At 42.4% G+C, this 16,600-nt stretch overlaps 1 protein-coding gene across 1 annotated transcript in view; it reads right to left on the bottom strand.

The window, feature by feature from the left end:
- Positions 1-16,600, bottom strand: part of DOCK4 (dedicator of cytokinesis 4) — a 472,233-nt gene that overhangs the window by 9,018 nt on the left and 446,615 nt on the right. Inside the window, exons 43-50 of the mRNA XM_068972403.1 lie at positions 10,893-11,069; positions 9,848-9,931; positions 4,914-5,033; positions 4,444-4,565; positions 4,010-4,130; positions 2,917-2,998; positions 2,675-2,784; positions 644-716 (exon numbers count right to left, since the gene is read on the bottom strand). Of these exons, the coding sequence (XP_068828504.1) occupies positions 644-716; positions 2,675-2,784; positions 2,917-2,998; positions 4,010-4,130; positions 4,444-4,565; positions 4,914-5,033; positions 9,848-9,931; positions 10,893-11,069 (889 nt within the window). The remainder of the gene's footprint in view (positions 1-643; positions 717-2,674; positions 2,785-2,916; positions 2,999-4,009; positions 4,131-4,443; positions 4,566-4,913; positions 5,034-9,847; positions 9,932-10,892; positions 11,070-16,600) is intronic.

Below are 16,600 nucleotides of genomic sequence, written 5' to 3'. Positions count from 1 at the left end.
TGAGGCTGACTCTGGAAGGTCAACCAGTGCCTTGCTGTTAGTCCCCATCCCCCTAGCTGAGGAAGTCACATTTAATCCACTCTTCTTCCTCTGCTGTGTTGCACAGACCCATGCTAATTGGCTATTAACTGCGATGCATATGTTGGTTTCTCATTTTTCATGTGACCTTGAGGCAGGGCACACTCCATTATGCACCGGTTTGCAAATTTTCAGTAGCATCTGAGTCACCCGCAAGCAACAGATGAGCTGACTGAATGAGTTTGGTAAGGCAGACACAAGGTGGGACCAAGTATCCATCTGGGAAGTTGCTCACTTTCCTTGTGTTGACCAAGTAGCCTAACTGGCCACTTCGTTTCAGGGAGTGCAGGGATTGCCTCGGTGATTCACTGAATGACCCCAAAAGTCACTAAACAGGAGTCCCGACCTTGCTCAGATTCTGCTGTTAAACCCTACAAGAACACAGCTGGTGAAGAATGTGTCAGAAATAACTGTCTTCCATCTGTCCCCTAAAGAGACGATCAGTCCTGATCATTAAAGGTCTGCACATCTGCCTTCCACGGGGACACACGGGCGACTGGAGGAAATGAAGCCAGAACACAGTTGCACATTCCCCGACTGCCGGAGACGCTGGCTTCATACCCACCTTTCTCAGGTGCCGAAAGATTGGGGTCACTGCGTGGCAAGGCTCCATCTCCAATGTGATTAAACAGCAGCCTCTGGAAAGGCACAAGAATCTATTTTTATGGTGCAAGATACTGACAGAGGAGATCTTCTAGAAAATGAGATGATTATTTTATTACTGAATGGTATATGCTGGTGCTCAGTTGTGTCTGACTCTCTGCCACCCTCTGGACCCACCAGGCTCTTCTGTTCATGGAATTTTCCAGGCAAGAATGCTGGAGTGTGTTACCATCGCCTACTCCAGGGGGTCTTCCCAACCCAGGGATCTAACCCACAGCTTTTGTGTCTCCTGCATTGGCAGGCAGGTTCTTTACTACTAGTGACACCTGGGAAGCCCTTACTGAACCTTTTATTTTTTAAAAAAAGTTTCAAATGGCAAAATTACCCATATAAAACATTACTGGCTTAACATTGTTGATGATTGGCTTATCATTATTATTATTCAATATTGTTCAATAATGACTCAATTATATTTAAGGGAAAAAAAGGAGAAGACCCTTAGCTTTCAAACAGTGTTTCTAAACAGTGTTTCAAAAGTCTGTACAGGATTTCAAATATTGGGTTGGCCAAAAAGTTCGTTTGGGTTTTTCCATACCATCCTCAAATGAACTTTTTGGCCAACCCAATATAACTGGCAAATAAAGTTTTGTAATAAAATATGGAAAAAATAAACAGTAAGTAGCAGTTAAGCTACAGTGCTCTTTATAAATACAAATACTAGACTGGTAATATAAAGTGTAAGAAGAAATATTAGCTCAAAAAATCTCTAGTCAATGAACTTTACATTTTAAATCCTAGATTAGGTTAAAACATATGAAATGGTTAGTATGTTGCAATTTTTAACCCACAAAAATGCCAGTTTTACATAGTTCTACCTAATATATTAAACAAAAGACCCTAACTCCTTAAAAGTAGATACACCAGAGGAATGTGTATTATGGAAATTTTGGCAACACACACTGCTTCAAATTTTACCAAAAGCAGAAAACTTGAGAGGCTAATCAGGAAGTCTTCCAGAGTCCCCCACGCTGGTGACCTGCTCTCCAGGAGCAGAGGGAACAAACTGAAAGTCGTGACAAGGGGCAATTAAACCAGTCAGGAGGTTCAGGAAAATGCACTTGGGTACAGTTTCTGCAACATGTCAGTGCTGTGCAGATGGGGCATCCTGGAACTTTTGGGAAGATCACACAATCAGCAAAGAGAAACCAATCCAGACAAATCCCCCTCATTGTCATCCATTTCCAGATGCAACTACAGCCTTCTGCCAGGATGGTGTGGAAAAACAGAAAATGAGCTGGAGGATGAATAATGATTATATTCTGCTCCTGAGTTAGCCACAAATAACCGATAAAACTCAGGGCTCCATAGGAATCTTTACCTTTGAAACCCCACCTCAAAGTGCTTAAAGGGCTGAGAGGGTCAAACGTTGACCCTGCAGTCACTGAGGTTGAGAGAGATCACTGCAGAGCAGGTCTGAGCTGGGTGGAGAGGGCTGCGGGGAGGCCCCAGGGTTTAGCCACTCCTTCCTCAGTGCATTTAAGAACAGCAGAGGCAAAAAGACGCCCTCTTCACTCCTGGATACCTCGGTAAGCAATCCGTGGCAGCCATGCTTCTCAAGGGTCTTTGGCTAATCTAACAAGTTCCTCCAAATTTCTGCTACAGACACACGCAGACAGACACGCCCACCCCTAACTCATTCACCCATGACCTCTCAATGTTCAAGTGGCAGCAACAAAATAGATCAAAGTGGGTAAAATCATTTCCCAGTTCCCTCTCAGCTTTACTGCTCAGGCAACCACCAGGAATCCATGTCAGAGACTCGACAGTTCACACAGGAATTCCTAACAACAGGCCCAGGGCCGAGGCATGGACTTCACCCAGCTGGACTTGTCAACACGGCCCATCTGGTGGTCTCTGGCAGCTACCATGACTTTCTGCAGCCCTGTAGGTAACATCCAGTCTTTTCCGAGGATTTCCATCCCACAAACACTACCTGAGAAGGTTCCACAGGTGTCGGATAGATGGCACTGCATGGCCGCTCCCTTGGGGACAGGCAAGAGTTCTCTCTGGAATGTTTGTGTTTGTCAGACAACAAAGGAGAAGCTGGGAAGAGACGGAAAGAGAGGCTCGTCAGGGTGGTGGTGAGCTTGGACCATTGGGAGGAGAAAGCCCAAGCCTGCGGGAGGCTGGAAGGTCCTCTGGGCACCCTCAGTCACCCCCCACCTTGGCACTGACCTCTGGCACTCGAGGGAGCAGAACTTGTCACATTAGGTGAGGCGGAGTGAGTAGAACTCAAGCTTGAGGTAGATGGACTTGGCTGGAAAACAGGGGAGCTGTTATCAGACACGGCTTAGAGGCTGCAGACTACACTGGCACATTTGAAACAAAGTCACTTTTTTTTTTTTTTCAAAGTAGCAAAAAAAAAAAAAAAGGCCCATTAAGAATTATGGAAAAATCTCACTAACTCAGACCAATAAGGACGCTTGTCTGAATTAATTAAAAAAAAAAACTCATATTTTTGACACCTGCCAAAGGAATGCCTTTGTGTTCAATTCAGCTCCATACAGCCTATGACTAAAGACCAGTCAGCAGCAGCTCCTGACTAAAGCATGAGCAGAAAGGCTCCCAGCCTTGGGCAGGTAAACAGGTGACGGCTCCTAAAAGTCAGCGAACATGCCTGTGCCTCTTCTCCAATGCCGTATGTTCAATGCGTGAATTTGGCAATATGTATTACACCCCCTTCCCAAAGACAGAGATGAGGAAAATTTCAGCTGAGTCTTACCGAGCGATTATCAGTGTCCTATTTGCTGTATCTAAACACACATTTCTGTTGTAAGAGTTACACTGACACTTAAATCCCTAAAAACCTCTATTTTTCTTTAGTAAACAGTTTTCTATCATGGGAAATTTCCAACATATACCTAGGTAGAGAAATCTTAGAATGGGCCCCTAAACCGTATCTTCTTAAAGAAAAGAACAAAACACTTAGGAATGCTAAGAGGCAACTGGTCAGTGGTGACAAGCTCCAGGACACCCGACTGAAGGCCTGACTCAGAGGCAGAGCTCAAAGTTCCCCTCGTAGGGCCTGGCCGGGCTTGGCCACCGCTGGCTCAGGTCTTCCTAGAGTGGCCGGGGCAGCTTTGAGAGAATCAGCTTTGCAGACTCCAGGGACCAATAAGGCAATACAGGTGTGTAAAGATTTGTCCTTAGGTCAAATTCTCGCTCGTAGGTCTGTTCCTAAGCACAGCAGAGTGAATGGAAACACTCATGATTCAGACAGAAGGGGAATAAACAGGACCAGACAAAAAGAAAACAGCTGATCAAGTACCTGCATGTTAAAGACTTCATCAGAGCTTTCTGATTGCCCTGTAATATTGCTTACTTCAGCAGACGCTTGTGAGGATAGTGAGGAGGAAGAGTATCGGTTGACAGCTGGGTAACTTAATGGGCTGTTTTCAGGGAGAAAAAGAAATGGTCGTTAACTCAGTCTCTACATTGCACTTTATCACATGCTGGCATGGGAAAAAAACATATACATCCCATTTTGTCGCCTCCCATTTGCCTCAATGTGATCAAACGTCTGAGTTTCTTTCTCATGCTGTTGCCGTTTTACCAGTGGCAGATGTCTGCAGCTGCCTCTAGAGTTACTTATTTCATTAAGAAACTGCGTATTTGACAAATTGTGCCATAAAGAACGAGAGAATCGTTCCGGATCATCTTGTGGGAACGACAAATTGTCAGATAATTCAGAATATGACTTACCTGCGTCGAGGAATTACCCTGGTACCATCTGGGCTCATGGAAGCAGGTGCTGAGTTTCTACACACACGAGGGCTTCCATTAGGAAAATGGACTGGACTGGCTTGTATACAAGCAGAGAATTCCTAAAGAGGTAGTAAGGAAAATATTTCAGAATTGTAACGGTAAGGGCAGAATCACTCAAGAGGTGCTGTGCTATACTAGAGCATTCTGATGGTCATAAAACCTTTATGTAGGCACTTAGGAATGTAAGTCATTAAGCCTTCCCTCATTTACTTTTTTGTTTTCATGAAAGTTAAGTGTGGCAAACCGAATTTAATGCAATTTTAACATTTGAGGGCTCTCTGGTAACATTTTGGTGCAGTTTGGTAGACAAACCAAAAGATGTCACTATTGTATACATCATGGTCCCTCTAACAAAAAGGAAACGGTAGAGGTCAGACTGCCCCCTGGTGGACCCTTTGTGTACATACCTGAATTCCCAAGCTGGACTTCATCACAAAGAACTGGTCGACCAGCTTCTTGTGAAGGGGTCTCATATCCTGAGGCACAAACTTCTCGTGCACAGCCAAGCCAAATTCCAAAATCTGTGCCTTGAGAGTAATAGAAGGAAAAAATCCACATCAGTGAGTACCGCCTTAATGCCTGCTGGGGATTCAAGCAAGGTGCCCTGCATTTTGCATGCGTTACTGTTAACCTCCCCATCCGACAAGACAGGACCAATCCTTAGTTTACTGCGGAGGACACTGAGGATCAGAAAATCCTGCATGCGCAGATGTAGAAAATGGACTTGTAGACACAGCTGGGGCAGGAAAGGATGGGATGAGTTGAGAGAGTAGCACTGATGTACATTATAATGCCCTGTGTGAACAGCTAGCTAGTGGCAAGTGCTCTGTAACACAGGGAGCTCAGCTCAGTGCCCTGTAACGACCTAGAGGGCTGGGAGGGAGAGTCGAGAGGGACGGGACATATGTGCACACATGGCAGACTCACGCTGCTGTGCAGCAGAAACCAACACAACATTGCAAAGCAAAGAGACATAATTTTAAAACAGAAATTCTGCATGTACTAAAGGACAAATGGGAATCTGAACTTAAGTCTGATTCCAAAGACTTAACTGTCCTACTACCCCAAGTTTCTTTCCCGTGTATTTTCAATCTATAACAACCACCATTTTAAACAGCTAAGCGTCCCTTTTGCCCCTTCCTGCACTTCTCAGGAGGGGGGAAGGGATGGGGGCTCCCTGTTAGGAGGGTCAGGTGGTTCTCCCCCTGGTGATAAAGAAACCGCCAATGCAGGAGATGTAAGAGACACAGGTTCAATCCCTGGGTTGGGATGATCCCCTGGAGGAGGGCATGGCAATCCACTCCAGTATTCTTGCTGGAGAATCCCATGGACAGAGGAGCCAGTCAGACACGACTGAAGTGACTTAGCACGCACCACGTGCCACTCCCCAAGGGACCTCTTTTCTGGATGGCACTCTCTCGGCCATGTCCCCCTTCTCTCTCCCATCGGTTCCTCTGTCCTTACCCCTCCCTCCCTCAGATTTTTAGAACCTGTCAGGGAGGAAAGAACAAATAAGAGAGGGTATTCTGTAACAGTTGCTATGCTGCTTGTTTTTGTTAAAAAATATTATTCTTGTTCACTTATTATAATGCCAAAAGGAACAGTTGCTATTTTCAAAAAAGGTTTCCTGCTCTGAGAACCTAAACTGAGATGAATGTAAACATTCACATTTCCTTCGTATAGCTAGGTCAAAAGTGCTTAATTCCTTTGATGGGAGTAGCAGACGTCTTTTACATTTTAAAAAATGCCCATGCTACAATGGTCAAAAGGACAAATTTCAGAGGCTGAGAGGAAAACAAATCACACATCACTACTAGACGGTCCTTTATCTTTACAGCCCATGATGGTTCAAGTTTGAAAGCTTCAGGGCAGACATGAGTGACTTGGGGGGTGCGGTGGTGAGAGCATCTAGTACCTTCCTAAGGGTCAGAACTGTGGCAACTTTGCCTGTAACATTTGCATAAAGATAAAAACACCTTGAAATAAATGTCAAGTGAAGTATGTCTGAGGCACAAAGGGCAAGCCCGGTCTCTGTGGGGAGGGAGGAGGGATGGAGTTGAGTCTAAGGGCAGGGCCCTCGGTCCTCTGCATCTTAGACACTGGCTAAGGGCCTGCCCTTTCATCCAGGTAACGCTGCAGGCTGGGTTCTCCTGGAGGTAGGCTTCGGCATGGAGACTGGGATGTTTGTTGGGTAATATCCCTGGGATCACTGCCTGTAGGAGGGAGGGGCAGAGAGGGATTTGACCAAAAAGGAAACAACCTGCATGGCAGCCTGAAAGCCTTTGCCGACCCCAGGGCAGCTCTGGACCTTGAATGATCTGTCACAACTGCACTGTCTGTGCCCCAAATGGCCAGGCTGGGCCTCTCCTTCCCGGTTACTGGATGCAGGTCATCCAGGAAGGTAGGGATACTAGGCTAGGTGACACTCTGCAGCAGAGGCAATGTTGGAGGATCTGAGAGGCCAAGGTGTCTTCCAGCAGGTGGGGCCACAGGTCCTTTCTGGAAGGAGCCCTGGAGCTGTGCACCTCCGTGTCTACTAGACAGGTCTCTGAACCATCCCTCTCCAGCACCCCCAGCTTCCTACAGTCCTGCAAAGACATGTAACTCGCCCAAGGTCACAAGGCTATAACGTGCACGACTTGATAGGATCTAGTGCTTCCTAGGCCACAGCTCTTTCCACAAGGTCCCAAGATGCAGACAAAACAAAGGTTCCTCAATCTTTTTCTTGAGAGACTTCAGTCAGTCAGTTCAGTCGCTCAGTTGGGTCTGACTCTTTGTGACCCCATGAACTGCAGGATGCCAGGCCTCCCTGTCCATCACCAACTCCCAGAGTCTACTCAAACTCATGTCCATCGAGTTGGTGATGCCATCCAGTCATCTCATCCTTTGTCGTCCCCTTCTCCCTCTGCCTTCAATCCTTCCCAGCATCAGGGTCTTTTCAAATGAGTCAGCTCTTCACACTAGGTGGCCAAAGTTTTGGAATTTCAGCTTCAACATCAGTCCTTCCAATGAATATTCAGGACTGATCTCCTTGCAGTCCAAGGGACTCTCAAGAGTCTTCTCCAACACCACTGTTCAAAAGCATCAACTCTTCGGCACTCAGCTTTCTTTACAGTCCAGCTCTCACATTCATACATGACTACTGGAAAAAACCATAGCTTTGACTAGACAGACCTATGTCGGCAAAGTAATGTCTCTACTTTTTAATATGCTGTCTAGGTTGGTCATAGCTTTTCTTCCAAGGAGCAAGTGTCTTTTAATTTCATGGCTGGAGTCACAATCTGCAGTGATTTTCAAGCCCAAGAAACTAAAGTCTGATAGTATTTCCATTGTTTTCCCATCTGTTTGCCATGAGGTGATGGGACAGGATGCCATGATCTTAGTTTTCTGAATGTTGAGCTTTCAACCAACTTTTTCACTCTCTTCTTCCACTTTCATCAAGAGGCTCTTTAGTTCTTCTTCACTTTTTCTGCCATAAGGGTGGTGTCATCTGCATATGTGAGGTTACTGATATTTCTCCCAGCAATCTTGATTCCAGCTTGTGCTTCATCCAGCCTGGCATTTCGCATGCTGTACTCTGCATATGAGTTAAATAAGCAGGGTGACAATATACAGCCTTGATGTACTCCTTTTCCTATTTGGAACCAGTCTGTTGTTCCATGTCCAGTTCTGTTGCTTCTTGACCTGCATACAGGTTTCTCAAGAGGCAGACCAAGTGGTCTGATATTCTGATCTGTTTAAAAATTTTCCACAGTTTGTTGTGATCCACAGAGTCAAAGGCTTTGGCATAGTCAATAAAGCAGAAATAGATGTTTTTCTGGAACTCTGTTGCTTTTTCGATGATCCAACGGATGTTGGCAATTTGATCTCTGGTTCCTCTGCCCTTTCTAAATCCAGCTTGAACATCTGGAAGTTCACGGTTCATGTATTATTGAAGGCTGGCTTGGAGAATTTTGAGCATTACTTTACTAGCGTGTGAGATGAGTGCAATTGTGTGGTAGTTTGAGCATTCTTTGTCATTGCCTTTCTTTGGAATTGGAATGAAAACTGACCTTTTCCAGTCCCATGGCCACTGCTGAGTTTTCCAAATTTTCTGGCATATTTTTAACCCTTTTGATTTTAACTCGAGGGAAAGAGTTCAGTCAGACTGAATATAGCAGATAAGAATCCTGGGGTGAGATAAACCACTCACAAGAGAATTAAAAGTCAACAAAGGCTAAAGGCATTCCATAATTCTAAGTACTTGATGACCTAAGCTGCTCACTTCATTTCTAGCATCTATATCACCCCCAGGGCCACAATGAGAATTTAACTTCTCCTCTATTTCCTTGCAGGTCAACTTCAAGTAATCCCTCTTTTCCAGAAGCTGTCCACCTGACTCTTCCACCCACGGTCCTGGTCCACAGCCACTTCTCTCCCCTTTCAGTACCAATTTTGTGGACTAAGCCTATAGAGCATAAAATATGGACTAGAACCAGGTACAGCCTCATTTCCTAGTCCAACAGAACATGCTTTTTTATTAATTTGGCATTATTGAATGGAAAGAGATGGTTCTGTCATATTTTATCACAGGTATTCCATTTTTCATAGATATAAAATGTTTCCTATTGATTTCCTATTGAACCCAGCCTTTCCACCATAGTGTCTCCCACATCAGAGGTTTTCAAACCATTTTCAGGCCAAGAGCTACCGAGAGAGGAAGAGAAAGCAAGAGATTATTCACCCTGGTTCTTCGTATTTGATGGAACCAAGGAAAGAACAGCCAACTGTGCTTCTGTAGAATTAAAAATGATGAGATGGTATCTAGCTCTGTCTAGGTCATATGGTCTACAGGCTTTATCTGCACAGCGTGATACTGTTTTAAAGCAAAGGGTATTATTGATTGCCCACTTCCTTAGTCTAACATTTAAGTACAAATCTCATTCATTCATTTACTGAATCATTTGTGTTCAGTTGGCCTGAACTTATATGATCCCAAAATCTTGAGTGAAAAGTTGGCATTAAGTCTTTGGGGACAGAGCATTCAAAGAACATTCCAAGGGGTGCCGTGTTTGCTATAAGGGGCTGCCATAGTCTACTAATTTTTTTTGTTTCCCCCCCTGCATCTAAGTGGGAAGAAAAAGTAGAAATTAGCAAGTCAGGATATATCACAAGTGAATCTGTAACCTGTGACTGCTAGATCACTGACATATGGGGCTGGCCAAAAAAGATTTTTTGACACAGCTTATGGAACAACACGGACAAACATTTTAGCCAACCCAGAGAAAACCATGTAGATGGGACCCTGGACAGGCAAGCACATGTGTGCATGGAAGAGGGAGAAGGCTTCTGCCCCCCTTACCTGCTCAAGCATCAGCTCTCTTAACCGTGCGATTTTCTCTCCATCTTCAGGGTGACTTAAGATATATTCTTTGACAAAGAATGCCTGGTAAGAAGAAGGACAGTTTAATTCAAGAGGGTTACAAAGGAAGCAGAAGACACACTTATTGTTTCTAATGCTGCTTTAAAGAAATGACTCCATTATACACCACTTTTGGGGGCCGGATGGAACGATTCGAAGTATGGCAGCTGGTCACAGGGAATATAAGGAGGTGACTGCTAACAGGAGATTAGAGAGTGCATGAACTGTGTATCTTTGGTAAAACAGATAGCAAATCTAAATCCATAAGCTTTTATGACATCATGTTGTTGTTCAGTCCCTCAGTCGTGTCCGACTCTCTGTGACTCCAGGGACTGCAGCACACCAGGCCTCCCTGTCCTTTACTGTCTCCCAGACTTTGCCCAAGTTGTGCTAAACAATGTCAAACTACCGGACAACTGAGCTCACTTCCCATGCTGGTCAGGGTATGTTCAAAATCTTTCAAGCTAAGTTTCAGCAGTACTTGAATTGAGAACCTCCAGATTTACGAGCTGGGTTTAGGAAAGGAAGAGAAACCAGAGATCAGATTGCCAACATTTGTGGGATCATAGAGAAAGCAAGGGAATTCCAGAAAAACATCTGCTTATGACATGTTATCCTAAAATAAATTGCCTAAAGACTCAGAATGATCAAACAAGATCAGATTCTTTTATGTCCAAGAATCACTCTTTACTCAGGGAAATGGGTTTAGGTAGCCATTTATTAGACAATTGTAATATCTTCACTACTTTTATTCAAGAAAACACACACACACATACTTTTAACCTCAAAATATCACATTCTGGGAAACACAGTAAGTGTGCATCCCCAGTGATTATACATTTGCTCTATTAAGCAAAGAAATCTGGTTGTATTGATTGTAGCCCCATGTCAGCAGGCTGATGTATGTGCATATCTTGAAAAAAGACTTCTGAAACCTTAAGAAATCACAAATCTAAACTTTCACACAACAATACCAAATCCTTACCTCTTGATACCTGGAAACTCCACCATTAACAGCAGCATCTATAACTCCATTCAGGCACATGGTTAGGGGATTAATATTCTGCATCTGTCTTGTCTGACACTGACTAATCAGAGTCTTCAGCTGCTGATTCTTATTCTCCAGCACTTCAATGGCATTTTCCAGAGGACTCATTTCTACCTGAGAACAAATGAGCATAAATATATACTGGATTTTGTGACATTCAAGAAGAAAGGCAAAGTAGATTATCCACATTCTGAATCATCTGCGCTCCCCTCAATATCTCTACCAGGGGCCATCAGTACAGAACAGACAAGGATGTAGGGGACAAATCAGCTGTTTGTAGGGCCTGGGAAGAGAAGATGATCATATTCACTGGCTGAAATGTGGTTCGAATAATCAGCAATCACCGATTATACATTAGCACTAAGACAATTACTTTAATCCTTGAAACAAAATTCAAGCCTATATATTTTACAATTTATTTTTTCTTTTCTTATGAAGGCTAAGTGTTCAAGGGCCCTGCATATTCTCAGCATCTTTCTAGATACTTAATGCAAAGTACCACAGGAGATAACAAAATGCATTTACAGATCCTCTGATGTCAAGGAGATTTCAGCCCAGCTGGGGAGATGGGACATATGCCCATATGGGCCCCATACGCATACATAACAGCACCATAAGGTGGCACAGGATGGCACACAGTTGTGAGTTATAGAAAATAAGATAATCAGATATGCTGCAGGATCTACTTGTTCCAGGAGAGCCAAATAGAGTATAATGACTTTTCTATTCTGAGTTTTAATGGGAGACTCATTGTGAAAATGATGATACTGCTCTTCAAAGGCACAGCACTGTGATTGTTACTGACATTGACATGCTCTTTGAAGAAAAGGTCTGCCAAGCTCTCATCTGTATAATAATCTAAGCTTAAGGATTATTAAGGAAGAGAAATGATTATCGGTTAAGGAAATAGTTTCTAAAGGTCACCTGAATCATCTTAAACCAACACTGAAAAGTACTAGAATGATTTGACTATGTCAAAATTCAGAATGTACATTTATCAAGACATTATATAAAAGGACAGATAAACCAGAAAGTAGAAGATATTTGCAACATGTAAAAATCATCAGTCTATGTCAAGAATATATAAAGAATTCTTATAAGCCATTAAGAGAAAGGCAAACAGCCCACTTAAATATGGACAAAAAACATAGCCATTTTATGAAGGAAGAAACCCAAATGACCAGTAGACATATGGAAAGTGTCAAACTGCATTTTTGATCTAAGAAGTGAAAAATAATAATACCACAATGATATGCTATTAAGCACTCACCAGAATGGCAAAATAAGTATGACAGTAGCAAATGAAGTGAGAATGTGAGGAACTGAGTCTCTCAATTCCTGCTGGTGCATGTTCAGGTTGGTTCATTCACTTTGGGATTATGTATTAAAGATGAAGATATCTATCTATTTTGTGAGCCAGTAATGCTACTCCTAGGCATATAGCTGAGAAGCGGAGTGGAAGATCTGTATACATGTGTACCAGGAAACATGTACAGAACATTCATACTCATCTCCAGAATCTGTACCTCCATCAAAAAAAGGACGCATGAACATACTGTAGTATACGATGGAATACTACACAACAGTGGAAGCAAGCACATGTAATAACATGGACTCATCTTGTAAATAATACTGACAGAGGCAGTTACATTGGACTATATACAGAATTACATTATCCCACAGGTGTACCTCTTTTTATTGTACTTTGCTTTACTGTGCTTCACAGATGCTGTATTTTTCATAAATTGAAACCCTCCATTGCGTAAGTGTATTGGAATCATTTTCTTCAACAGCATTGGCTCACTTCATGCTCTGTGCCACACGGTGGTAATTCTCACAACATTTTACGCTTTTTCATTACTGTATTTGTCCTGGTGATCTGTGATCAGGGGTCTTTGATGTTACTATTATCACTGAAGTGGCATTTTTTTAGGAACAAAGTATTTTCACATTCTTGAAGGTGTATACATTGTTTTTTTAGACAATGCTATTACATACTTAATACACTATAGTATAATGTGAACATCACTTTTATATACACTGGGACATCAACTAATCTGTGTGACCTGCTTTATTGTGGTAGTCTGAAACTGAACTTGCACCGTCTCCAGGATGTGCCTGTATAAGGTTTAAAACCACGTAAACTAAAGTGACTTGTTTAAAGAGACATACAAAGGTAATAAACAAAGCAAGAGAATGTGCGCCATAAAAGCTATGCTGAGGGAGGGAGCGGCACACGAGGCCAGCAGGGTGCTACTGCCAATATCCGTTTCTTTACCTGAGTGGTGGTAAACAGGGTTTTATTTCCCAATTATTTATGACATTCAACTTTTGTATTGAGATCACAAACACTAACTCACAAAGAAGTCTGAGAGTTCTGATGAACTGAAAGTTAAAAAGTCAACAAAACCTCTTGGAAACAAAAAGTAGACAGTGGTTGCCAGATGCTGGGGGTGGGGGAAAAGGGGAATTGCTGTTCAGTGGATATTGCACAACAATGTGCATATAGTTGATACCATTGTACTGTACATTTAAAAACAGTTATGACTTGTATGTATTTTTGATCACAATTTTTAAAAAATTCATGCTTACCCTTAAATATCAGTCATATGAAGACATTTTACAAGTAAGCAAAATACAGTAAATAAAAAGACAAATAATAACCTAGGAAAATACTTCCAACATATATTTCAGATGAATTATCAATATATCTCAAATACCGATGAAAACTATACAAAGAATATAATAGTGCATTCCTCAAAAAGTGAGTTAATATATGAAAACACACCATCTTCACTAGCACTCAACAAATGCCAAAAAAAGCCAACCCTACTGTGACTACTTTGGGCCTAATATCTGGAAATTTTAAAATAATATACAGCACCCTGTGTTGAAGAGAATGCTGGGAAAATGGTTATTCCCAAGAACAGTTATCTCCTACAGACAGGGCATAAATTGATACATGCCATTGCTGATCCATGAGTCAATATTACTGATCATATGTTGGTGACATTATTCTAAGGAGATGGTCAAAGAAGTGCATAAAGAATACTGTGTAGAAATGTTTATTAATAAATTACTTTCCATTGGTCCCAGATTATGATCTTTAATTACTATCCACCACTGAAAAGAACCAGGAGTCACAGGAGAAATGGTTGCTTTCAGGTCTGGGGCAACATTGCACAAGTGAGCCTGGACTACCCAGAGAGCAAGGAAGCCTTCATTAAAGCAGCTGGCCTGCTGTCAATTCACTCTCCTTACTGGAGGGATATCCTTGGGGAACAGGAAACAAAGCAGGTGACCGAGGTCTTATCTTCTTGTCAATTAAAGCTTCAATATAGACTAACTGCTAAGAGGAAGAGATGGTATCTACGGAATGCCCTTAAGTCCCCAGCTACAAGATTGCTTACAGTAAATAAACCCAGAGTCCCTCAGGCATGCTTCTTCACTAGAGAATGTCCCAGAGAAGTCTGACAACTCTCTGGAGTATAAATTGGAATGTTTCACAATTTAAATTTTATGATTCAAATGTGCCCTCTGTATGAGGAACTCTGTGAACTTCCCTTAGAGGCTCTGTCTCCAGATCTGAATTATTAGTGATACGGAAAAGAAGGACACGGAGGACAAAACTTGAGGTCTCAGATGTCTCTCTGCTTCATCCCAGCCTCTTGACTGCCTAAAAGTTGTCAGTAAAGTTTGATGCTGATTCCTATGCTTGATTTGACTACTGGCCTATGTATTAGCTCAGTAACAAAGACAACTTGGATACTGTCAAAAGGACTGAGGAGCCAACCTGAAAATGCGTTCAATGGGCAAAATGGAACAATGTGAAAAGTAATGAGTAATAAATGCAGTGGATTGAAACAAAACAAATATGTTTAAATCCATGATGCTAAACAAAACTAACAAAATAAAATCCTCTTTGGTCACATTTATAGGGTGTTGTGGGTGCTAAGTGCTTCAGTCATGTCTGACTCGCCACGACCCTAGGGACTGTAGCCCACCAGGCTCCTCTGTCCATGGGATTCTCCAGGCAAGAACACTGGAGCGGGTTGCCATGCCCTCCTCCAGGGGGTCTTCCTGATCCAGGGATGGAATCCACATATTCTTATGGCCTCTGCATTGACAGGCAGGTTCTTAACCACTGGTGCCACCTGGGGAGCCCTTATAGGGTATTAGGGAATCAAATTATGATTTTGAAAATTGGTAAATCAAAGGAAAGAAAAAAATACTAGACTTCCTTTCCTATACCTTAGGGTAATCAAATTGTCGATGAAGGGATGTTTCTCTTTATAGAAGTATTCTAATCAATAAATGAAGAAAGAATGATAAAATATCACCCTTTTGTAACCTCTAATAGATTCCTGGACAGGGGCAATGATCAGTGCTGCTTGCCAACCACAGCATATAACACCTGAGAAGTAGTCTTGCAAAAAAGTAAAAGACAAAATTAGATCGAGCTGTCAATTTACCAAAAAATATAGGAACAAAGAAACATATTAAATGATCTCACTGATTCATAGTCTGCAAAATCCAGACTCAAGGAAACACTTCAGGATAAACAACCTGATTTCTTCAACAAAAAAGCTGCAAGAAAAAAATAATTTTGGGGAACCTATAGATCAAATGAGATCTAGGAGGTATTTCAACCAATGTGAATGTGTGGCCCTTATCTGGGTCCAGGTTCAAACAACAGATGACAAAAACAAACACAAACCTATAAAATGAATTAGAGAATTGTGAATAAATTGGATAGTTAATGGTCATGGAATTACTGTTAAATTTTTTAGATGGAAAACGTAAACACAATAATGGTACTGTGTTTATGTTTCTGATAAATTACACAGACTGAAATATTCTTACATAGTGTCTAGGACTAATTTCCAAATAATCCAGTGTAAAAGGGAATGGAGGAAGGTGTAGACACAAAATCGGCCTTTTTGATAACTGTTGAAGTAAAAGAATGGGTAACTAGGTTTATTATATCTTTTCTCTGTTTGTATAGGACATAACTTTAGTTTTAAAAAGGAGACTGGCTGCTGTGTACAGAAGTGGCTGCAGCAGGAGGAGGCCAGAAAGGCAGAAGCACCTCTTAGGAGACTACTTCAGAAATCAGGCACTAGATGTATGGGAGAAACCACCACAATGTCCTAAAGTAATTAGCCTCCAATTAAAATAAATAAATTACATTTTAAAAAGAAATCAGGCAGTAGATGGCGCTATCAGAAGGGAGATGAGCAGGGCTCAGATGCTGGGTAATTTTGAAAGTACCTAGAGCCACACAACTTTCTGATGGATCTGATGTGAAGTGTGATAATATTCTCTCTCAGTGGGTAAAGAATCCACCTGCAGTGCAGGAGACACAGGTGGGTTCGATCCCTGGTGGAGAAGATCCCCTGGTGGAGGAAAATGACAACCCATTCCAGTATTCTTGAAAAATCTGAGGGACAGAGGAGCCTGGGGGGCCACAGTCCCTGAGGTCACAGTCAGATACAACTGAGCGACTAAGCACACACATGATAATACTGGGGCTTCCCAGGTGGCACTAGTGGTAAAGAACCCTCCTGGCAATGCAGGAGTCATAGGAGACGAAAGTTTGACCCCTGGGTCGGGAAGATCCAGAGCATGGCAGCCCATTCCAGTAT

This window comes from Capricornis sumatraensis, chromosome 5 (assembly GCF_032405125.1).
Source record: "Capricornis sumatraensis isolate serow.1 chromosome 5, serow.2, whole genome shotgun sequence".
NCBI lineage: Eukaryota > Metazoa > Chordata > Mammalia > Artiodactyla > Bovidae > Capricornis > Capricornis sumatraensis.
Note: the sequence above shows the minus strand (reverse complement) of the source record. Positions and strands in the feature narration are given on the sequence as shown.